This window comes from Rhinichthys klamathensis, unplaced genomic scaffold (assembly GCF_029890125.1).
Source record: "Rhinichthys klamathensis goyatoka isolate OS25496 unplaced genomic scaffold, OSU_Roscu_1.1 h1tg000076l_1, whole genome shotgun sequence".
In the NCBI taxonomy this organism is placed as follows: Eukaryota; Metazoa; Chordata; class Actinopteri; order Cypriniformes; family Leuciscidae; genus Rhinichthys; species Rhinichthys klamathensis.
The window spans coordinates 4,466,234-4,488,393 of NW_026606618.1; the positions used below are offsets into that span (position 1 = coordinate 4,466,234).

Below are 22,160 nucleotides of genomic sequence, written 5' to 3' on the forward strand. Positions count from 1 at the left end.
TTCAAAAGGACAATACCAACGGATAAGTAGTGCAGATTCATTTAGATCGACACATAAACTGCAATTTGTCATATTGTTTTAAAGGAAAATAGTGACGAACATGACGTTGTTGTACTCTGGTTGTACTGTCCTCCTCAGCCAATCATCATTCCCGATGGGCGTGGTTACCAAGTGTCATGGCGGCCGCCGGGAGTTTGTTGTAGTGTGCTAGAGTCAGACCCGGTCAGACCGCAGATTGTCCTGTTTTAGATTGAACTCTGTTTATTATCATATTGGGGACGTTTGAATGTAAACAGGCGTTTAAACATGGGGACCGTGCATGCCAGGGTAAGCGCATTTTTTTCCAAAGTTGTCGGAAAAGCTAAAGCAATGACCTCTGAACAGAGTCTTTGAATGACAGGCCGAGTTCAGGATGATGCTTTGTACTACACATTGATCCATATTAATTGTCAGTAAGATAGTAAATCAATTTTGCACATATAAACGGTCACTCTCACTATACACTGACTGAATCATGTATCAATCGACATTGATTAACTATAGCTGTCAATACTTGCCTTTATATTATGCACAATTCTTGCCGTTTACATACTGTATGTGATCCTAAGATAATTTATTAGAGAAATCAGATTCTTTGAGTATGCTTTATAATAACATAATAGGTCTTTAACACTATAATTCACTGCTACATATCTGTTGACCCAGAGTCTGGACCCCCTTCCTATGCAAGGACCTGAACTGGGGGTTCAAGCAGATGACATGGACCTGGGGGAACCAGAGCATGAGGAGAAACAGGAAGTTCTGGAAAATAAAGATGTAAGATTGATCTTTATGTGTTTGGTCTATCCAGTGTTTGCATATGCCTACATTTAGATTCATATCAGGTTTTCATATGTATCTTTCAATTGTTTAGGTTGTAGTACAACATGTACACATTGATGGTCTCGGAAGAACAAAGGAAGACTTTTTAACGTATGAGATTGCAGATGTTTTCCGTGCCAACAACTTGATTGATGTGAGTATTTATATATATATATATATTCAAATTTGAACTATATTTAAAATTGTGTTTGTGTTTACACATTCTTAACAGGTAATGAAGAAGTCCCATGAGGCCAGACAGAAACTTTTGCGTCTGGGGATATTCAGACATGTGGAAGTTGTCATTGACACTGCTGAAGGTACAACAATTATTTAAACAACAAATAGTAAATAAACAATAAGCAAAGTGATGCATTAAAGTCTGCGTTAAATATTTTTTTAAAAACATTAGGTACTGATGCGCTGCCTAACGGGCTGGATGTGACATTTGAGGTGAAGGAGCTGAGAAGAATGACGGGAAGTTACAACACTATGGTTGGGAACAACGAGGGAAGCATGGTGAGCTACTGACAATCTGCATCATCACTGCTGGCTGTGTGTCTAAATGAGAAACTGAGGTTATTTACAAGTGTTGTTCTGGTTCTCATCTCAGGTGCTGGGTTTAAAATTACCCAATGTTTTTGGCCGTGCTGAGAAGCTGACTTTTCAGTTCTCTTATGGGACTAAGGAAACATCATATGGCCTGTCATTCTTCAAGCCCCAGCCTGGACACTTTGAACGGAAGTATGTTTCTTGGCATTGTATTTCTGTTTACAATTACATTTACTTTTGTTAGAAATGTCATCTTGCCCAAGTCAGTCATTTAAGTTAGTCATTAAAGTTCCCCTGTTTCAGATATCAGCTTTCATGTAGTGCGTAATATAGAATCATCAGTAATTCCAGTCTAACTTCCTGCACAAACCTATGTTGGTTTGAAACAAATTTGAATAATGCCAGCCTATGGTCTTCACTGGCTGCGTAAACAACGTCTATTTTGACTTGCCTCAAACACCGTAGTTGTAGCTGAGGCCTGGAAGAGTTTGTTTCGAGATGTCGAGAAGATGCTGTGAAAGCAAATCTACTTTGGATGAACTTTGAAAGGATGAGAACTCGCTCGAATTGATGCATCAAAACCGACGCGTCGTTACGGTTCATATACAAGTGCTGAGGAATCCTCCAGAGCTCAATTTCAGATATGGCAATAGAAGTTTTGTTTCCAAGTTTTGTAAGTGGTGGCCCAATCACAACAGACTGAGCCATCTGACCAATCAGAGCAGAGTAGGTTCTCAGAAAAGAGGGGTTTAGAGACTGAATCTTTTATTGAACTGTTTGACTCTGTGAGAAATAAGGTGATGCTGCTATGTATATTATGAGAAAAATTCATAATATGTATTGGATTCATGTAAACCAATTGTAGGAGATCTCCAAAAACAAAATTAAGAACCATTAAAATAGCATAATAGGGGCACTTTAAAGTCAAGCACATTTCTTTCTCTTACTCTTTCAGCTTCTCCATTAACTTGTATAAAGTCACGGGGCAGTTCCCATGGAGCTCACTCAGAGAAACGGACAGAGGGGTCTCCACAGAATTCAGTGTAATGGACTTCATTTTAATCATTTATTTATATATATATATTATATATAACCAATATTATTTTATGTAATATAATTTTAGTAGATTTAAAAGTCAAAAGTTTTAGTAGATATGTAAGAAATTATCTAACTGATTGTCCATTGTTTGATCTATGATCCCCAGTTCCCCATCTGGAGGACAAATCACACATTGAAATGGGAGGGTGTGTGGAGAGAGCTGGGTTGTTTGGCCCGTACGGCCTCCTTCACTGTCAGAGAGGAGAGTGGCCATTCCCTGAAGTCCTCACTTTCTGTATGTGTCTTCTCTGTATCTTGGCTTTGTTATTACACTCCTTGATATTTCATATCTGATTTTGAATATGATGTTTTCCTCACAGCACGCAATGGTCATCGACACACGCAATTCTACCATCCTTCCAAGAAAAGGTGCCTTACTGAAGATCAACCAGGTTTGTTTGCTATCCTTGTAAATGAAAGGAATAGTTCATCCAAAAATGAAAATACTGTCATTATTTACTTATTTTTTTATGGTCTGTCAGGAACTGGCAGGTTACACCGGAGGAGATGTCAGATTCCTGAAGGAAGACTTTGAAATTCAGCTCAACAAGACTCTCTTCTGGGACTCGGTAAGATGCTTTGGAAAAAACTATTGCTTATGTCTGTTTGTTGTAGTGTTAATTTAGTATCATTAATCTACTATAGTACGTATTTAGTATTATTTATGGTATTCAGTAATATTGTGAATGAGTATATTTTATTTTAGTAATTTTGTGTTTTTATTCATGATTATTTTGGTATTAGTTTTAATAATTTTAGTACTAAACCTAATGAAAATTAGAAATATTTTTTGGCAACTAACTTAAATAATATAATTTGACCTTTTTATTATCATTAATATACTATAGTATTTAGTAGTATTTAGTAATATATTTAGTATTTAATAATATTTAGAATTAGTTTTTATTTTTATATTTTCGTTGTTTTTATCATTTTATTAGGTTGTGATTGTTTAAATGGATAGTTCACCCAAAAATGAAAATTCTGTCATCATTTACTCACCCTTATGTTATTCTAAACCTCTATGAGTTTCCTTCTTCTGTTAAACACAAATGAAGATATTTTGAAGAATGTTGGTAACCAGAAAGTTGACGGTAGCCATTGACTTCCATAGTATTTTTTTTCTACTATGGGGTCCGTCAACTGTTTCATTACCAATATTCTTCAAAATATCTTCATTTGTGTTTAACAGAAGAAAGAAATGCATACAGGTTTGGACCAACTTGAGGGTGAGTAAGTGATGACAACATTTTGGGTGAATTATCCCTTTAAATGTCAACTAACTTAAAATCATTTTTTTAATGTTTTATTTTATTCCACTTAACATTAACATTATTTCAATTAAAGTAAATGTTTTTTAATAGTCGTAGTTAACAATAAAACACTGGTTTATCTGGTTGTTTTAAAAACTTTTAGAGGGCTTACTCAAAACGAAAATTAGAAATGTTTATTTTTTTATACATATATTTTTTTTTATTTAAGGTAATATTTATTTTATTTCAATTAACATGTTTTCTAATTTAGTAATTTAATCAACGTAAATGTTTTTAGCTTTAATTAACGAAAACACCACTGGTTTATTGATTTTTTTAAACACTGGCAAGGCTCCGTTTGCTGATTTTCGTCTCTTATAGGTGCTCTCTACCTCTCTGTGGGGTGGTATGTTGCTGCCCCTTGGAGAAAGGCCATCCTGCATTGCTGACAGGTTAGCAAATTCCCTGTCATTGGTAAAAAAGACCCACAAACACTCAAAGTAATGGTGGTTTTGGTGTATTTAGGTTCTATTTGGGTGGTCCGACCAGCGTGAGGGGCTTCAGCATGTACAGCATCGGCCCTCAGAGCGAAGGTAAAGGACTCTGACCCTGACAAAGGGTATATATATATATATATATATTCATGACTAAGGTCTTGTTTTCTCACTTTGGTGACAGGCGATTACCTCGGTGGGGAGGCGTATTGGGCTGGGGGGGTTCATCTGTACACCCCTCTTCCATTCAGGCCAGGCCGAGGTGGATTTGGCGACCTTTTCAGGACACATTTCTTCCTCAATGCCGGAAACTTGTGTAACCTCAACTATGGTAAGATAAATAATGCCTCGAAGGGCAAATTTTCCTCCTTTTGTTTCATGAAACATGCTTTGTTTTTACTTACATTTGTTGCTGTGCTTTAAATCGTCCTCTAGGGGAAGGGCCGAGGGCACACCTGAGCAAACTGGCCGAGTGTATCCGCTGGTCTTATGGAGCGGGCATTGTGTTGCGTCTGGGGAACATCGCTCGCCTGGAGCTCAACTATTGCATTCCCATGGGTGTCCAGAGCGGAGATAGGTAGACAATCTATCAATCACTAATACACAAGTGATACACTTGTAATGTACTAGCATTTATCTTCTCTTATTTTGAATTTATGATATAATGTGCTGATGTGTTTTGTATCTCAGGATATGTGATGGAGTGCAGTTTGGGGCTGGAATCCGGTTCCTGTGATTCTCTTTGGGGGAAAAAGAAGGCTTTCTGTCACTTTGCACTTGTGATAAAATTTAAATTTTGAGCTGCAAAGTAATGTTGGTTAATTTTTCAGTGTTGGCAAACGTGCAAAAAAATTCAAATGGTCTAAAACCAGTAACATTTGTTAGGAATCAATCATCCTTTTTAAAGTTATTGGCACTTCAGTGGGGAATATATTGGACATCAGTGCTCTTATTGTCATATTTATTTGTCAGAACAGTCAGTGTTCAATAAATAATGTCTCTGGCCTTTATTGTGGTTTCATGTGTGTTATTAATCTGTTATATATTAAATAATAAAATAAAGTGTGTATGTGTGTCTATATATTTAAAAATAAAAAAATGGGCTTATTAAGGTCACTTCCCTTGTGTAAATTAGTGTGTGTATAGAAAGTGTCTATTAGAAACACAAACAAATTAAACAATTCAGAAATTTCTAAGTTCAGAAATTATTCACACTTGCTGTACTTTTTAATCACACAAACACCAAGTCCATCGTCATTCGCTATTTTCTGTACTCACGTAAAACATTTCAACCATTGTCAAGCCATATTTAAAAACTATATTGGTATTGTATCAATAAACATACAGATACTAAAATACACACATATATAAGTCTGTTTAAAAAAAAAAATTAAACCGTATCCATCTTACACAAAATGAATTGCTTTTCATTACTGAGTTTTAGAAAATGGCTCAATGAAAAACGTTAAGTAGCAACCATCATGAAGACAAACAGCAGTTTAGCTGCGACTGCTCTATATTTGCTTTAAAACATTCATTGTATTCCTAAACATATTATAAAATAAATTAAGAGAATAGCAGAACTGATGTATAACATCAAGTCACACGAGACAATCTAAGATTATATCTCTCGCTGTCGCTCCCACTGAGAAAACTATAATCTGTGCAGTGTCATGGTGAGTCCAGTAGGGGGCAGAACTGCTGTGTGTGAAGCATGTTAAAGGGATAGTTCACTCAATTTGGTCATCATTAGTCTTCATGTAATCCCAAAGCGGAATTACTTTCATTTTTGGGTAAACTATCCGTTTAAATTGTAATAAATTCTATGTAAACCTGTTATTGGTTGAATTCCTCATCTTAGAGATCCACAGTTGATTATCAAAAGTGTCCTGTTTGGTGTGCCTTGAGTCCACTGTGGGCCAGCGGTCATGGCAGAAGGACGTTTTATTATTCAGCGGAGGGCCAATGAGATAGCCAGACATATGAAGTACAGTGTGAGAGATACTGCTATACTGCATGCTCCACCACAATCCTTGGCATTTTCCTGCAAAAACACAATACAATAAAATGGTCATTTGTACTTGCTTGTGCTTGGGGAATACGTATATACTGTCGGAAAATATGAACAGGGTGGCTTACATGAGGATGGTATGCGTGACAAGACTCGGGTCGTCTGCGAATCTTCTGAGATTTCATCCTGTTGCACTTAACTGTGGCATTATGTTCAAAGAAGTTAAGAAGACTTCAGTTTCAAACAAAGTTGAACCAAAACCACTTTTTAAAGACAAGCCAATCATCATGGAAGGATATATTTGACTTCTTTGGGCATGAGTGTGATGGGAGCGTACTGTCGGGAGCAGTCGCAGTCAGCCTGGACCACCAGCACGACCAGGTTACTGTTAGGAACCTGCTGTAGGACAAACATCCTGAAACAGAGATGAATTGACAAATTGTTACTGGTACAAACCCACCAACCTGAGGACAATCTGATAGATGGACTTACTTCTGACAGCGGCCACATTTGATGATGCTGTTGGTCTCTCTGATGGACGTGTCGTACATGAAGCTGGGATACTCTGTGTTACAAGGCTGCATTAGATCCACCTTCTTCTGTTTGTGTGCTGGAGAAGACAAGATTTTCATTATAACCCATAGATAAGTACTTCATGAAGTCTGTGTGTAGACCAGAGGTGTTTAAACTGGGGTTTTAAAAATAATATTGGAATATATATATATATAATTAATTTCATGAAATTATATAAATAAAAACAAAATACAATTTATACAAAATTGCAGATCAAAATAAAATAGAAAAGGTCATTTAAAAATCTTATATTCACCAAATGTACTATATTTTTCCACTTTCTAAAGAAAAAAAATAATTTATATATATATATATATATACAGTATATATATATATATACATACATCATATTTGGTGGATGTTGGCATTAAAAAGCTTGAAAACCTCTGGTTGGATGTTGGATTAAACTATTTGAAATGCTTACTTCCCCATTCTCACAAAATAAATCAGGATCTCCTAAACTTTCAGACTAGCTTACTACTTATATTTTGTCTAGAAAACCATAGAAAACCTAGATCTATACTAAAAGCACTACAGATGACTAAGGCGTTTCATTACCTACAAATTGCAATCTCAGGATCAAAGTTGGCATTCTAAGCCAATCTTGGCTATAGAAAGGCTCAAACTAGATGAAGGACATGCTCATGTACACACTCAGCACACTTACTTGCATGAAACCCAGCTTTAGCTGCACAGCGTCAATGAGAAACAATTACAGCAAAGGGATGAACAACAATGGAAATGGAGAATGACAGACACTACATAAGATGACATTAAATGATACGGAAATATGAAGATGGAGATGATGTTTATATGTTTGAGGATTTTTGAAGTGTCCGTGAACTACAAGCACATCATGACACGATGCAAGTCCTCTATTGATTATATTGGGATCACAATTTCAGCAGTTTTACTGTTACATCCTTCATAACTTTGGTTGCACTTTATTTTATGGTATGTGTACTTCCAATGACCTTACAGTGTACTTACCCACAAAAGTACTGAGTAATGTTAGGTAACTTAATGGGTTAAGTTAAGGTTTAGGGGTATGTTCATGGTTAGTACCTAGTTATTACTCAGTTAGTGTCATTACTAAAATAAGTACATACAGTAGTATGTTCATGCGAAACAGGACAGTAAAATAACTTTTTAACTTACCGTCCACTACATAGTCGTTATGCCAAAGTCCGCAGATGTTGAACTCCAACAGAAACCTGAAAGTTTAGATACGAGGATTCATTTCTACTGGCAAATCAAGTTACATTTCAAAAGAATTAAAATAGCTCATGTTCCTTCTAGTGGCACAACCTCAAACAGCACTTACATCATGAAATGTGAGAAGAACCACTTTATTAACGCCAGCAGACCATAGAAAGGCTGTGAGGTGAACAGAGGTGGAGTGTCAGCTCAATAAAGACTACATTATAAAGATGTTTCTCTCTAATAGATGCTAAGGTGTACATACGCTGAGCAGTGGTCGAGCTCCACTAGTGTGATGATGGGCGGTCTTACACATGGCCTGGTAGTCATACAGAGTCACCCTATAGAACAATATAGAAGAGCACATTTTTAAAGTCCCATCAAACAAAGTCACCAAAAAATGACCATTTTTATATTATGTTTTATTATATTAAATCAGCAATACATTTTGCTTGGGATCTGAAAGTATGAATATTGTGATGATTTTAGTCCATTTTCCCCCATAATCTCTCAGAAATGTTCACTTCAGTCTATGTAAGATTTTTTTTTAATTTATATATGAAATATTTTTTGTAAAAAAATAAATAAATAAATATATAAAAGATTGGGTTGATACGTTTTTTTTTAATGTTTTTGAAAGTCTCTTATGCTCACCGAGGCTGCATTTCTTTAATCAAAAATACAGTAAAAACAGTAATATTGTGAAATATCATTATAATTTAAAATATCTGTTTTCTATTTTAGTGTCACATGATCCTTCAGAAATCATTCTAATATGCTGATTTGCTACTCATGAAGCATTTATTATTATTAATGTTGAAAACATTTTGTTTTTGCTTCTTAATATTTTTGTGAAAACATACTTTTTTTCAGGATTCTTTCACATATAGGTGTAGGTTCAAAAGAACAGAATTCATTTGAAGTAGATATTTTGGTAGCACTTTAGTTTAGAGTCTAATTCTCACTATTAATTAGTTTCTTATTATCATGCATATTACTAGGATATTGGCTGTTTATTAGTTCTTATAAAGCACATATTAATGGCTTATTCTACATCACTTAACTTACTATCTTACTATTAATAAACAGTAATTAGAAGTTTATTTAAGGCAAAAGTCATAGTTAATAGTTTGTTAATATTGAGAATTGGACCCTAATCTAAAATGGCTGTCACTTTTGATGCATCCTTGCAGAATAAAAACCTTAATTTCTTTCAAAATGGTATGTGAAGCGTCCAGTTACCTTTTATACAAGCCAGATTTTAGTAACTGGGCCATAACAGATCCATCTATTTCCCCGAAGAATTTACCAACCTGTGTGAAAAGAAATACAGAAATCACATGTTAACATACACAGAGACTACAACACAGAGTGAGGGATTACTTATGATCCCTTCTGGGGTTTAATAAACAGTATAACACAGTATGAATCTAACCATTCCCAAGATGAATAGACACACACACCTACACGCTCACATACAGACTGATGTGCAGTGATCCAGATGTGCAAGCAGATGCCTGAAACTGCCCTACCTGACCCACGGCAATCTGGGATTAGATTCCATAAGCATTAATCTCCTGACTACTGCTCACATAGCTGCAGTGCGTGCACGTGTTGTTACAAACAGCTGCAGTTATGGTATGAGACCATTGTCATCATATAGAGATGGATAAGCAACAAAATACACAGCATTTACATTTTAAATGGTATGAAACCGTTAATCTAATAACTAATTCAACAATAATGATGACGTTAATAATTTGAATTTGAACAATCATTTGAATACAATAGAATACACTAACAATGTTTTTGAAAAAGAAAAATGATATTCAATTGTAGGCTTGAGTTTTCTTCCAGGAAAGGACACGTCAAAATATTCCTTTTTTATGTAATTCCTGCTCAAAACATACGCAAAAAAAGAGGGTGGGCCTGGTTGAGTTGCGCTAGTAGTGTGTTGAAACTAAAACTTAGCTATTGGTAAGAAGCGTGATATTTCCAAAACAAGCTGATTGATTGACCAATGACAACACACTGGTGCAGGCGACCAATCAGAGCACAATGCGCTTTTTGGAAGGAGGGACTTCATAGAGACCGGAAACAAACAGAGTGTGCAATGAACAAATCAAACAAAACACATGTGGTTTCCCCAAATTTAACTGAAAATGCAACTTTTAATGACTTCTGCAGTCTTAAAATTATTCAACCCCCTGAATAGAATCCCTCACAACAGCACAAATCTGCTAAACAGATGTTGTCTTAAGCACACCTGATGCAAATAATCAAGGGCTTCATTAGTTGCACCAGGTGTGCTTGAGCTAGAACACATGAAATATCTGAACTAACCAGGTTTGTTGAGCGTCACGTTTGACTGCATGTTAGAAATATGGCTAAGTCAAAAGAATGGTCCAAAAAGTTAAGAGAAGTTATCATCGCCCTTCACAAACAAGGAACAGGATACAAATAGATAGCAGAGGCACGAAATGTTGAGAAACCGTTTGAAGCATAGTTTGCAAAGTTCAAAGGTAAAGAAAATTACCTTTTTTAAAGGTAAAATGACCTCTTTTTTTTTTTACCTGGTTTTGATTACAACTGTACGTTACAATAGAAAGAAAAGACTATAACACCTTCTGTTTCATGCAGACTTTGAAAGGATTTTTTTGTCACACAAAACACTACTATGACTATAAACTCCAATAATATATGCAAGCATAATATTCAGTTGCATATATGATGTCACTCTCCATTTCAACACTCATATATTCTGTCTGCACTGTACTGTCCTATAAATAAAAGGCCAAAAATATATTAAATATATGGCAACCTTTTTCAACTAATCCAATTTTACCCTGCAGTCTAAGTCAATTCTCATTCTCTCAATCAATGTCTCATTTGGGACCCCATCTGTTTGCTCTAAGGGCAAGCTTGTGGTACATTATCGAGTCCTCAAGGGAGAGGATCCGCCTACCCCATCACCTGCCCTTCACATCTAACCCCCTGGGCAAGGAAACGTGCAGCTAGAACCGTCACAAAAAAACAGATAACCATCTTCCATCTTCTGCTTCTATTCTCAGGGAAAGGCTCAGCTCACCATGCCAATGCATTTCTCATAACCCAAAAGCAAATTAATGGTTTTTCCAGCAGTGACTTTGCGTGTTGAATTTATCCTGAGCAATAATGATGGAAATGTTCCACAGCTTTTAAATAAATATTTCAAGCTATCTGTCTATGCAGAAATTAACTTTCAAAAATAGAGCTATGCTAAGAAATATTCACTGGAGTAAAAAGTGTGACAACTAGTCCCTGTTTTAGCCCAATTTTGTCATAATTAGTGGGATTTTTTTTTTTACATTTTATTTTACTTAAAGACTGGTTTTATATACTCACATCTCCTCTGTCCTTTGAGACCAGTATGAAGCCATTATTGTCAACAAGGTAACAGTTGATATCCTGTGAAAAACACAGTTGGATTAGAACTGACAATCTCCCTTGCTGAACCAAAATTCATTCCAGTGACTCGGTTTGTGTAAATGAACTGATTCAGAACAATGATTCACAGATTACATAAAGGCCCTGTCCCAAACGGCACCCTAAACCCTCACGGTCTGCCAACCTTTCGTGAGGTAACGCAGCTTTGAAGTCTGCTGTGGGGCTCGCTTCAGTGTGGGCTCAACAAAAGTGCGAATCTAGGGTCCATATCGGCCACAAATGACAAAAGAGACACCCTACGGACATGTGGACTTAGTGGACATGTGTATGCGGCGGCCATTGTAAGCCCACAAGACTGTAAGTGCATATGAAGTGTGCCATTTGGGTCAGGGCAAAAGATGACACAACGAAAAGTCTATCAGCTTCACTCACGATGCTCTCACAGCTGAGAGGACATATACCCTCCACATCACTGCACTGCAAAGAGTAAGAAGACAACCGCAAGGGCTTTAGTAAATGGACAAGAACATTTTATTGGATACATTATATTTAGGAAACACTACAGTGGGGAAATTACTGTTACCCGTGTAGAGATTACATTATGGTACTTTACATGAATATGGTATAAATTAGGGCCTAAAACATTTTTTGTCAACAAATGAAGGTTCTAAACCTTCAGCAAATTTTGCAACCTTGGTGCATGTCTCAATTTGTGTTCTTTAATAGCAATAATATTAAATCAAATCACATTGAAATTAAATAGATACAATTTATCGAGTAAAAAAAGAATTGGTGACGGTTGCAAATTTAGCCTAAGAGAAGTTGACTCGGGAACAAATGCTGGTTTGTAGTTATTGACAAACTTATATTTCACATAAGTTAAAGAGAAATATTTGTTTGATCATTTTTCATATGATAACGTGGGTAACATTGAAAATTAAGAAGTAAGTTTTAATGACTGTTACTTTAATGAGTGATCTTGTGGTAACAGGCCTGCATGCAAAATGCGGGGCTCACCTAAAAAAAATTTTTTTTTTGTTGAACAGATTGTTAAAATAATTCCATTTTAATTGTTGGATACTGGACCTCTGACAGACCAAAATCCCATTTGAAGGGGGATATAGACCATTGAGGTGCAAAACTACACTGTAAAAAATTTGTTCTCACACTTTTTTTTAAATATAAAATCAACTTAGATAATTCATGTGGTTCAGATAACATACTATTTTGAGTTTGTTGATTAAACCAATCTCCTTTATTGTATTAACTCACATTTTTTATTTCAATTAACTCAAAATTTTAAGGCAACCAGGTTGGTTACTTTAAAGTTAAACCAACAATATTTTTTACAGTGCAAGCTGCTTTTCATATTATCTCAATTTTATGTTATAAAACAGTTTATCTAATATTTCTCATTAAAAAAAAAGCATGTACAAATTTGTGCACCTAATGCTGTTAAAAAGTAATAGGACACCAAAGTGTACCATATTAGTGTAATGTACTTTATAAGTGCTTTTTGGCTTCTTTTAATGTAAAAATCAAGTGAAGACAACAATGCAATACTTACATCTGTGTTGTTTGGCTGACAGGAAATTAGGGAAGAAAAAAAATGAGAAGGAAAAGGTTAGGTGATTCAGATAGTTGTTTGTAGATTTGTGTGTGTTGCACCAGATTACAAAGGACAAGAAAAGAGCCCTTGAGTGAAACGGGGATGGTGATTGAAAGGTCCTAGTAGGTTTAAACCCCAGAGGGGACAATAAGGCATGTGGCAAGTCACATTGGATAGTTTGCTAAGTAGCAAGCATCTTGATAAATCCCTCGGAGGCCTGCAGACGTGAGCATGTACATGTACGCTTCGAAACCTCCAGTGACAAACACTATTTGCTCATTCGTCAGGGTAAGGCGGACAGGAACTGATACACACCATTAACCAAAGACCTTCAGAACAACAACATCTCATATTTCTAGATTGTTGTCATTCGCTACACAGCAAATTCACACCTCTTGAATTTTTTAATATGTATATTTTTGTATCAAATTTAAAAATGTTTTAAAATATGTAAATGGTTTTACTGTTAGTTCAAGTTAACTAATGTACTTAACTAATGTAAACAAATGGATTTATTGTAAAGTGTTAAGAATATTTTTCAGGTCAAACTCACTTGTTTGGCAATTGAAAAGAACACTCTTTCCAGCAGGTCCAGGGATGCTTGCATTCCAATAGCTGCACATGGAAGAAACAAGGGGAAAATCAAAGAAACATTCAGTATGAATAGATGAGGTATTTTATATTTAAATATTTTTTACATAATTTCCAGAATTAAAAAAATAATAATTAAGAGGTTGCATTCATAATTTCTAGTCAATTAAATATTTTAGAGCTGATCATAACAAGACAATTAAGCAATTTCCCTAAATATTGTACTATTTTAGTCATTTCCATGATTTTTCAAGTGCAGGTAATTCCCAGATATTTACAGGCTTTTCATGCGCGTAAGAACCCTGTATTCATGTTTTCCTGGAAAACTTTTGTTTATGCTCTATATCACATGATTAATCCTCATATGTGCAACATCATAAGCTACAGGAAAAGAGTCATGAAAAAAATTAAGAGGCTCCCATTTCTAAGCTGTATCAGCTGATGTTTTTTCTCTTTTGCCCCCTCCTCAGTCCATCTATCTATCTCTCTCTCTCTCTCTCCGGCACAGACTGTTCTAATGTTAGTCCTACTAACTGATGTGACCCACGCTCATACACACACTGGGCATTGCAAGCTGTGAGGAACAACTGTACGTTCCTCTTGTTTCTTTCATTTTCTGTTGATTTGCTCACTCTGTCTTGATAGGAGCAATTATGAGGACCTATAGATGATGAGCACTACAGAAAGGTATGTTTCTGGTCTGATTTACTTTTCGTAGAAGTGCAATCATAATCATTTCTCACTGATTTGTTTAAATAAGCAATGGTCGTTGTTTGTGCTCATTCAGTATTTAAGACTTTGTTGCACAGAATAAATGCGTTAATTTGAACAGTTTTTAGTATAACTTAAGTTCAAACCATAGTTCATACCTTAGTTCTAGGCTTTTTTTTCTTACAACCTTTTCTTTAGTACAACTCGGTTTAATCAGATATTAAAATATAATTGTATTTTTGACAGATTTCATACAATTTTATGTATTACAAGAAGTGGACATTCCAGCATGCACTATTTGATCCTCTTTTCACTGATAAAGCGGATGTCGTTCTCAACTCTGATTATTATCTAATGGTGTGGACAGTTTAATCCGTGATAGTTTAATGCAGCAAATGTGATGGGCAAAAGGGAATAATAGCAAGTAACCTCAAATGCATCTAGTTTTTCAATAGGCTTTATGCTCTTACAAAAAGTAATGGGCCTCTGGGCAGCTTTTATACAAAGTACTCTCGTTCACTCTTTTCTTTTCCTTCTGAAGACTCAAATCCATTTCAGGTCTGACTCATTTTCAGCCTTCGCAGGGCATTCATTTTACATTTTAATTTTAGTCAGCTTATTAGTACCATCATAAATTAATCTGTACCAGCTGTGCATGCACCATATGACCTATCCTCCTAAAATATCTTCTTCTAAGGGTATTTGTTCCCATTATCGTAAAAATTACAGCAATTCCAGGAGATTTCCAGGTGGATTCATCATGGCATTCATTTGGTGTAGACTAGTGGATGCTCCTGTTTGCTGAGGGACTGTTACAAGAGCATTTGACCAGGATGAACATTATAAGTAAGACCCTCAACTCATTATAAGTATCCTCAATCTTTTCAACTCTTACAGTTTCCTAACCCTCTCACTTTTCTTGTAGTTTCCTCGAGTTTGATGACCCTTCTGAGCCTGTGTGGAACATCAGCAAGTTGTCCATCGGTCTGTTCCTGCAATGTGAACCAAACAGACTGCAGTGACCTTAACCGACTGGCTTCCTTGAACTCCATCCTGGACCAGCTTCCCTTCAACACAAGCTACCTCAACCTCTCAAAAAACAACTTCACCATTGTGGAAGCAGGGAGCTTTTCCAATCTCAGCATCCTGATATATCTAGACCTCTCCAGAAACCTTCTCTCTACAGTTTCTCCTTCTAGCTTCTCCCAGATGAACAACCTGGAGTTCCTAGATCTCTCTGAAAACGTCCTTGTGAGGCTCCCCGTCAATCTGTTCTCTGATCTCGGCAGCCTAACAGAGCTGATTCTAAGAGACAACAGGTTAAAGGAACTGAACCCAGACCAGTTCAAAGGCCTGACTGAGCTTAGGCGCCTGGATCTTTCCTTAAACAGTCTCATCTCCATGCCCACACACCTACTGGATGGGCTCCAGAACCTAGTGTGGCTCTCGCTAGTGGGCAACAAGCTGAGAACCCTGCAGCGGACCACACTTGAGCCAGCGACTGCTCTACAGCACCTTCTGCTCGACGGAAACCCCTGGAATTGCAACTGCAACTTAATCCCACTCAAGCACTGGCTGGAATGGATCATGTATACAGGTGAGTGAGGTCATTCATCACTGCTGGAAATTAGTGATGCACAATATATTGGTACCATATCGGTTATCGGCAGATTTAGAGAGATTTCAGAGATTTAAAGTCACAATGTTACAGAAGTACAGGTAGCAGCAGATCATTTGTTCCTTATTGTGATATATCAGAGTAAAACGGATTATCGAAAAAGAACAGAAATATAAATAAATAAACAGGGGACAAGGTTCTATGCGTCGGTTGTTGATTGGATGGAGGCGGATCTGAATCTGCGCTTGCAGTTGGTAGTAAGAAAGGGGCGGAGTTCAAGCGGACTAAATGATTGGAGAAATCCGGCATACATCACGAGAGAGAAGGGTTGTTTTCACCAGAAGATCGAGTTATGACATTATGAGGTATAAAACAAATTGTAAAAGCAAAACATATGCATAGATCAAACATTCACAATTAGATCGTAACAGGCAAATAGAAAATATATATTTGTTTTTTTTCATTTCATGCTGACTTAAGTTCATTTTTAAAAACTTTAATAACTGTTGTTAAATGTTATCTTTAGGAAATCTCAAAATGAACATCCATTTTTATATTGTTTCTCTTATAGCATTTAAAACTTTTTTTTTTTTGTTTACCGGTACTGTTTATTTTTAAGGTATTTACAAAATAATATAGAATTTATTATTGGCCATTTATTAGTATGTGTGTGTGTGTGTGTGTACACAAATTATAAATGATTATTAAATAAATTAGTAGTTTTTTTAGTTTATACTGTTTAATTTATTTATTTTAGACTTGTTAGTCTAAATAAAGTTTATAGTCTAAATTATTAGGCACTTATTAGTTATCAGCCAAAGCATGAAAATATTTATCAGCTTACTAGTACTAGCTTACTATTAGTCCTAATTTTCATATATTTCATAAAACCTATACAATTAAAGACACTGCACATAAATATTTAACATAGACAAACACTTTTAACAGGTTTAAAATGCATTTAAAACATGAATATGTTATATTTTATTCAATTTCATTTTATTTTCTCAATTCTATCTTTTTTTGTCATTCCATAGGTGGCCATGTAGATTCCGCCAACTGCTCCTTTCCTTCTAATTTGCATGGTAAGGATCTTCGCAGTCTCCCTATGGAGATGTTCAGACACTGTTACCCCCTCTATCTCGAGACCAGGAACCCATCTGCTGCCGAGGGTCACCAGGTCCCAGCCGGGCCAGCAGGAGACTGCATCCGCCAGCGCTACCGCCCTGTGAGTGTGAGGCGGGCGACGGCCACAGTGGTGGTAGCTGGGGTGGTGTGCGGAGTGGTGTGTGTGCTGATGGTGGTAACGGCCACCTACGGCTGCATCTACGCGACGCTGGTCGCAAATGAACATCAGCAGCTGACGCATGGGAACAGCCAGCAGCAACAGCCACTGATGGTGGCCAAGGAACCAGAGCAGGATGAAAAAGAGGACCTGATGCCGACTATCGGAAAGGGAGCAGAAGCCACAGAGTGCGTAGGGTGGATGGCATTCCCTCCAGAAGTGTGTGTTTAAAGCACATAAGGAACTCATAAGGGGTTTTTATTGGTGCTTTTTTTAATCATTGATGTACATAGATTTATAAATGTTTAGTTTGGGAGGGAGAGGGCAAATTACCCAATGTAGCTCAGGAGCAATTATAGCTCATACTAATTAAAGACACAATATATATAAAACTAATGATTACACCTGGTATTAAGATGCGTTTTGGTTGATCAGATCACAAGTGGACGACGCTAAACACAGGTGTAAAGTTTTTTCCACACTCTACCAATTCCAGAGGTAGTTGAAAACACATTCGACCGGATTGCTTTCGAAGTGTAGACGCTCATTTGGTCAAATGCATTCGAACAACCACAAAAGACTTCCTGCTCTCTGCCTACTGACCTAATGCGTAAACATTTTGGGATGCGCACAAGCCAGACGGGATTTAAACTTTGCCAGCTGAAGACCCAAATTTGGTTTGAAGACGGAAAACGTACCAAGCACAATGTTCTCTCGCGTTCATATGTAAATTGCGTGAGATTATTTCGTCAATTAGAAAGAAAGATCTGAAAAGGCCCATACATTTACCCACCCAAGTCCCTCCTCTCGAAGAAATCAGGACAGAAGAGGTTGAAAGTGGACAAAGGAGAAAGATTAAAACACCAGGTGTAATCGGGAATGTGTCTCCCTCGTCTACTTGTGATCCGATCGACCAAAACGCATCTCAATACCAGGTGTAAACAGAGCCTAATTCTTAAGTGGTACTCACTAAAGGTATCAAATGAACATTTCGAAGCAATGTTGTTGAATATGATTTCATGTAATCTTTTATATTTTGCTATGAATTTTCCTAACAAACCAAGTCGTTTGATTTCTTATGGTTGCTATCGATCATGTTAATTAGCATATTAAATAGTATATTTTTCTCAAATTTAGAAACAGACTATATTTTAAATGTGTTTGTCTATGTTCAATATGCAAGTACAGTATACATATATATTAAAGTACATATATTCAAATTCTGGTCGATAATTATGATAGTTATGGTATATAAGCTTCTATTTATGATTAAATAAGCATCGTGTTATTAAAATTCTATACGATTGCATCAAAATAAATGGAAAATTATACACTAAAATCAATCATTTTAAATGCTTTAAAGTGATTACATTCAAGTGACGACACAAATTACATCACTACATTATGACGTACAATATGAAAATGGATATTTATTTTGAAATTTGTATTTTTAAAGATTAACTTTAATGAGCATTAGATTGCGACTAAGGTAATCAAAATGTAAAAATAGGTGAAATGAGCATGAACAATTAAATATTTAATATCGACCAAACAGAATTCAAATATGGTCACTCAATTTTTAATAATTAATGATGCTAAATCATTATATGTTGAATGTAAAATCAGATTTCAGAATTCAAACTATGGCAGACAGATATCTTACCTCCAGGAATAGCTGTTCTTTTCCCTTCAGTCACTGTCACAGATGTTACTGCCACAAAAGTGTTCCTGCCTGTTGGACATAGGAGACTGTTATAGGATACTGTAACCTTCTGGAAACTTTGACTTTTCTACAAGTAAATTTGATAATCAGTATTCAAGCACCTTTGTTTATATCATCATGTGGGACATAGAAGAAGAATTGACCCGGTTTGTTCTCAACTGCCAGGCGATACCAAATTGGAAAGTGATCCACTGTGAAGAGGTTCTCTTTGTCCACACGGGTCAAGAACTTCCTGTGAGGTCAAAGTATCAGGAGATTTGGGGAAAGGGGAAATGTTTTTTGAAAATACTGTTTCAATAACATATTTCAAATGAAAAATAAAATCTGACAATGGTATCCTAAATGTTTTTTCTTTATCTCAAATCATGCTAAAAATTGTTTTAGCTGGTCCAGCTGCCAATGCCTTAAAACGCGCAGCATTATCCAATGTGTTGATGTAATTTCCAGTGAAACAGGAAGACTGGGTGGGGCATATGGAGCAGCTCCTCCCCTTTATTAAAATAGCCAATAGCGTTCTGTTTATATCACAGCTCGACAAAGCCACAGTTTCCTCCTAATCTCTAACCATTTCTCCTCCTAATCTCCATATTGAGCATTTGATTGGACAGAAAATCTGATGAGAAGCTAAAGCGCAGTGATGTCATCAAAATCATTGATTCAAATTGGCGGAAGTGAGAGACTGTAAGTTCGAATTTTGTCATTGTTTTGGAGCACACTAGCTTATAGATAACAGTAGGGCTAACATAGTCATACTAAAAGAATTTACCAAAAAATTCCATTTTGATTTCATGGGGACTTTAAATGACTAACACACACACATATTTTAATACTACTTAGTAATGTATGCAACTTAGGAGTTGATTTTACAATATCTCACTCACTTTCCCACACGTTTCTCACTTCCTGCATATCTGATCACACGCATGAGCCCAGAGCGGGTTCCAAGGAAAGCTGACTCCATGCCTTCATCTACCCTATAGGGAGATAAAAGCAAAAGGAGAATGGCTATAAACAATCTTTCCAAAATGACAGTGGGATTTTATAGGACATACAGAGAAGTCTGGCTTTGTGTTGGTGCCTAATGCACAACATAGTACACAGCTTAAATAAAGCCTCTTACCCGGAGCCGGTTAGCGTTAGCGCTGTCCAGTAGGCCTCCAGTGGTGCTGTTACCACTGCATCGAAAAGAACTTGCTGTAGCAGGATCTCGTCACCTATCACAATTCAAATATTTACTTAAGCAATACAGGATGGTATTTTTGATAACTGCTTGCATGTTAAACTAGCCAAATTATAATCAACAGGCAAAAGACAGGGATTAGCAGAGCTTCATATGGGCCTGTTAGAAGCATTGAGTATTTAGCATCTGCATAGAAAATATTGTAAAATAAGGTCAAACACAGATGAGGAAAACTCACACTCCAAGTCAGGCTCTTTCCCAGTCAGGTATCGGACCACAGCCTGGAGCTGAGTGAGTTTACGGTGGTGTGGGTCAATATCTGTCTCGCAATACGTCCTGAGTGGGTAAACCAACTTCAACTTAGCAAGACACAACTAAGTTTTAAGGTTTTTCGAGACCTGTCCTGACGGTGTTCAGAAGATACATTTCTGCTTCAACTCAGCAGTACTTACCATTCATCTGCTATAGTGAGGTCTGGCTGCTGAAGGTCATGAAGACCTAAAGAAAGAGAAATTGGTAGCAGCTAAATTCTTTTCAATACGTGTTTTTACAATTTCTTCAACTTTGGGCACTGTTATTTTTTATTATTCGCTACTTTTGAAATGCCTTTTAGGTAGAGGTTTTGTTGGTTTACCCCCTTCCCCAGACTTTCAAAAATCTTTAAACATCAAAATATAAATTATTGAAAAACTATGATTATCTAAATCAAAAAAGTGGAATAAACAATGTATATTTTGTGAAAAATATCTGTAAAATGATATACATTTTTAAATTAATTAAAACAGTTCCTCACATACACTCCCGTTCAATAGTTTGGTGTTGGTAAGATTTTTTTATTGTCTTTGAAAAAAGTCTCTTATGCTCACAAAGGCAATTTGATTATAATATTCAATATTCGCAATATTCTTAAATATTATTACAATTTTATATATATATATATATATATATAGTTTTATTATATTTGTAAATTATTATATATTTGTTAATATAAATGTAATTTATTCCGATGGTGGCAAAGCTGAATTTTCAGCAGCCATTATTCCAGTCTAGATTTTTGTGGAAACAATTTTTGATAAATATAAAGTTTAAAAGAACAGCATTTATTTGAAATAGAAATCTTTTGTAACATTATAATTGTCTTTACTGTAACTTTTGATCAATTAAATGTGTCCTTGCTGAAAATAAGTCTTAATTTCTTTCACAAAGAAAAAACATCTTACCGACCCCAAACTTTTGAACGGTAGTGTACGATTCCCACCTCAGTATAACACACACATGCATGTTAATCATACTGTAAACTCACCCTCCTCCACAGAAACATTGCCAAAGACCATGTACTGCCCGTGACCTCTCGTAAGCACCATCCCAAAGCTGAAACCACATCAGAAACAAGCATCATATGAAGGTTGTTACTAAAATATGCGTTTTACAATAATCTATTTCATGTACAGTAAGTATGACGGGAATATTCGAAGAATGTGAGAAGCATATCAAACCTAAATGGAGTTTCATTGATGGTTGTGTAGAAATAATCATTTTTGAGGAACAAAGGCCTTTTCTGGGGGATAAATGGAAAAATACAATCACAAAGACTATCAGATTTGTATCTATAATACCTATAGGTTATTGCTCAATATAACATTTACATTAAATTTAATTCATTGTCACTTTATGTAACACTTATTAAAATGGTGAATCTTATAAAACCTATAAAGAACATGTCCAAAATATATATGGAGGAAAAACACGATAATGAGAATCTGAGTTAAATTATGGTTCTTCTTGTTGTTCTTGTAACGTTCTTGACAGGACTCGTAAGATTCACCTAAAAGAAGGAGTTAAAGTAATTTAACATTATGACATGAAAGTTGCAAACATGCTCACCCCTTTATCCACAGCTGCTCTCACATCTAAAGCTAGAGTTCCAGTCTCTCCCTTCACCATGGCTGTTCTCAACTGCACAGACAGGGCAGGA

The 22,160-nt window shown here is 36.0% G+C and overlaps 3 protein-coding genes across 6 annotated transcripts in view; 2 read left to right on the top strand and 1 right to left on the bottom strand.

Moving 5' to 3' along the window:
* Positions 1-157: 157 nt before the first annotated feature.
* Positions 158-5,050, top strand: samm50 (SAMM50 sorting and assembly machinery component). Its single transcript, XM_056251065.1, has 15 exons — positions 158-327; positions 706-816; positions 914-1,015; positions 1,094-1,181; positions 1,274-1,380; positions 1,475-1,605; positions 2,369-2,456; positions 2,618-2,746; positions 2,832-2,903; positions 2,994-3,080; positions 4,146-4,216; positions 4,290-4,357; positions 4,443-4,589; positions 4,694-4,835; positions 4,949-5,050. The coding sequence occupies exons 1-15, from the start codon at positions 307-309 to the stop codon at positions 4,992-4,994; spliced, it is 1,410 nt and encodes a 469-aa protein (XP_056107040.1). The 5' UTR covers positions 158-306; the 3' UTR covers positions 4,995-5,050.
* Positions 5,051-5,455: 405 nt separating this feature from the next.
* The window catches only part of cacna2d4b (calcium channel, voltage-dependent, alpha 2/delta subunit 4b), a 33,242-nt gene continuing 16,537 nt past the window's right edge, over positions 5,456-22,160 (bottom strand). For 2 of the 4 annotated variants that reach the window (XM_056251066.1, XM_056251067.1), the window contains 22 exons: positions 22,070-22,141; positions 21,682-21,743; positions 21,489-21,556; positions 20,638-20,683; positions 20,424-20,521; positions 20,126-20,219; positions 19,887-19,979; positions 19,107-19,237; positions 18,946-19,014; positions 13,631-13,692; positions 13,036-13,050; positions 11,901-11,945; positions 11,427-11,489; positions 9,285-9,355; positions 8,308-8,383; positions 8,167-8,219; positions 8,001-8,056; positions 7,510-7,530; positions 6,762-6,879; positions 6,566-6,684; positions 6,398-6,477; positions 5,456-6,302 (listed from right to left, as the gene is read on the bottom strand). In XM_056251066.1, coding sequence (XP_056107041.1) covers positions 6,210-6,302; positions 6,398-6,477; positions 6,566-6,684; positions 6,762-6,879; positions 7,510-7,530; positions 8,001-8,056; positions 8,167-8,219; positions 8,308-8,383; positions 9,285-9,355; positions 11,427-11,489; positions 11,901-11,945; positions 13,036-13,050; positions 13,631-13,692; positions 18,946-19,014; positions 19,107-19,237; positions 19,887-19,979; positions 20,126-20,219; positions 20,424-20,521; positions 20,638-20,683; positions 21,489-21,556; positions 21,682-21,743; positions 22,070-22,141 — 1,605 coding nt within the window. In that variant the 3' untranslated portion in view covers positions 5,456-6,209. The remainder of the gene's footprint in view (positions 6,303-6,397; positions 6,478-6,565; positions 6,685-6,761; positions 6,880-7,509; positions 7,531-8,000; positions 8,057-8,166; positions 8,220-8,307; positions 8,384-9,284; positions 9,356-11,426; positions 11,490-11,900; positions 11,946-13,035; positions 13,051-13,630; positions 13,693-18,945; positions 19,015-19,106; positions 19,238-19,886; positions 19,980-20,125; positions 20,220-20,423; positions 20,522-20,637; positions 20,684-21,488; positions 21,557-21,681; positions 21,744-22,069; positions 22,142-22,160) is intronic. The other 2 variants (XM_056251068.1, XM_056251069.1) reach the window with 1 other exon arrangement.
* lrtm2b (leucine-rich repeats and transmembrane domains 2b) lies at positions 14,155-17,718 on the top strand. The gene is made up of 4 exons (XM_056251071.1): positions 14,155-14,355; positions 15,118-15,225; positions 15,305-15,976; positions 17,035-17,718. Exons 2-4 carry the CDS (start codon positions 15,168-15,170, stop codon positions 17,511-17,513), a joined length of 1,209 nt encoding a protein of 402 aa, XP_056107046.1. The 5' UTR covers positions 14,155-14,355; positions 15,118-15,167; the 3' UTR covers positions 17,514-17,718.

Coding starts and splice junctions, on each gene's coding strand:
- samm50 (XM_056251065.1), top strand. CDS start 307: ATGGGGACCGTGCATGCCAGG. Junction 1,606..2,368: donor CCTGGACACTTTGAACGGAA/GTATGTTTCTTG, acceptor TTACTCTTTCAG/CTTCTCCATTAACTTGTATA. Junction 4,217..4,289: donor CCATCCTGCATTGCTGACAG/GTTAGCAAATTC, acceptor TGGTGTATTTAG/GTTCTATTTGGGTGGTCCGA.
- lrtm2b (XM_056251071.1), top strand. CDS start 15,168: ATGCTCCTGTTTGCTGAGGGACTGTTACAAGAGCATTTGACCAGGATG. Junction 15,226..15,304: donor GACCAGGATGAACATTATAA/GTAAGACCCTCA, acceptor CTTTTCTTGTAG/TTTCCTCGAGTTTGATGACC. Junction 15,977..17,034: donor GGAATGGATCATGTATACAG/GTGAGTGAGGTC, acceptor GTCATTCCATAG/GTGGCCATGTAGATTCCGCC.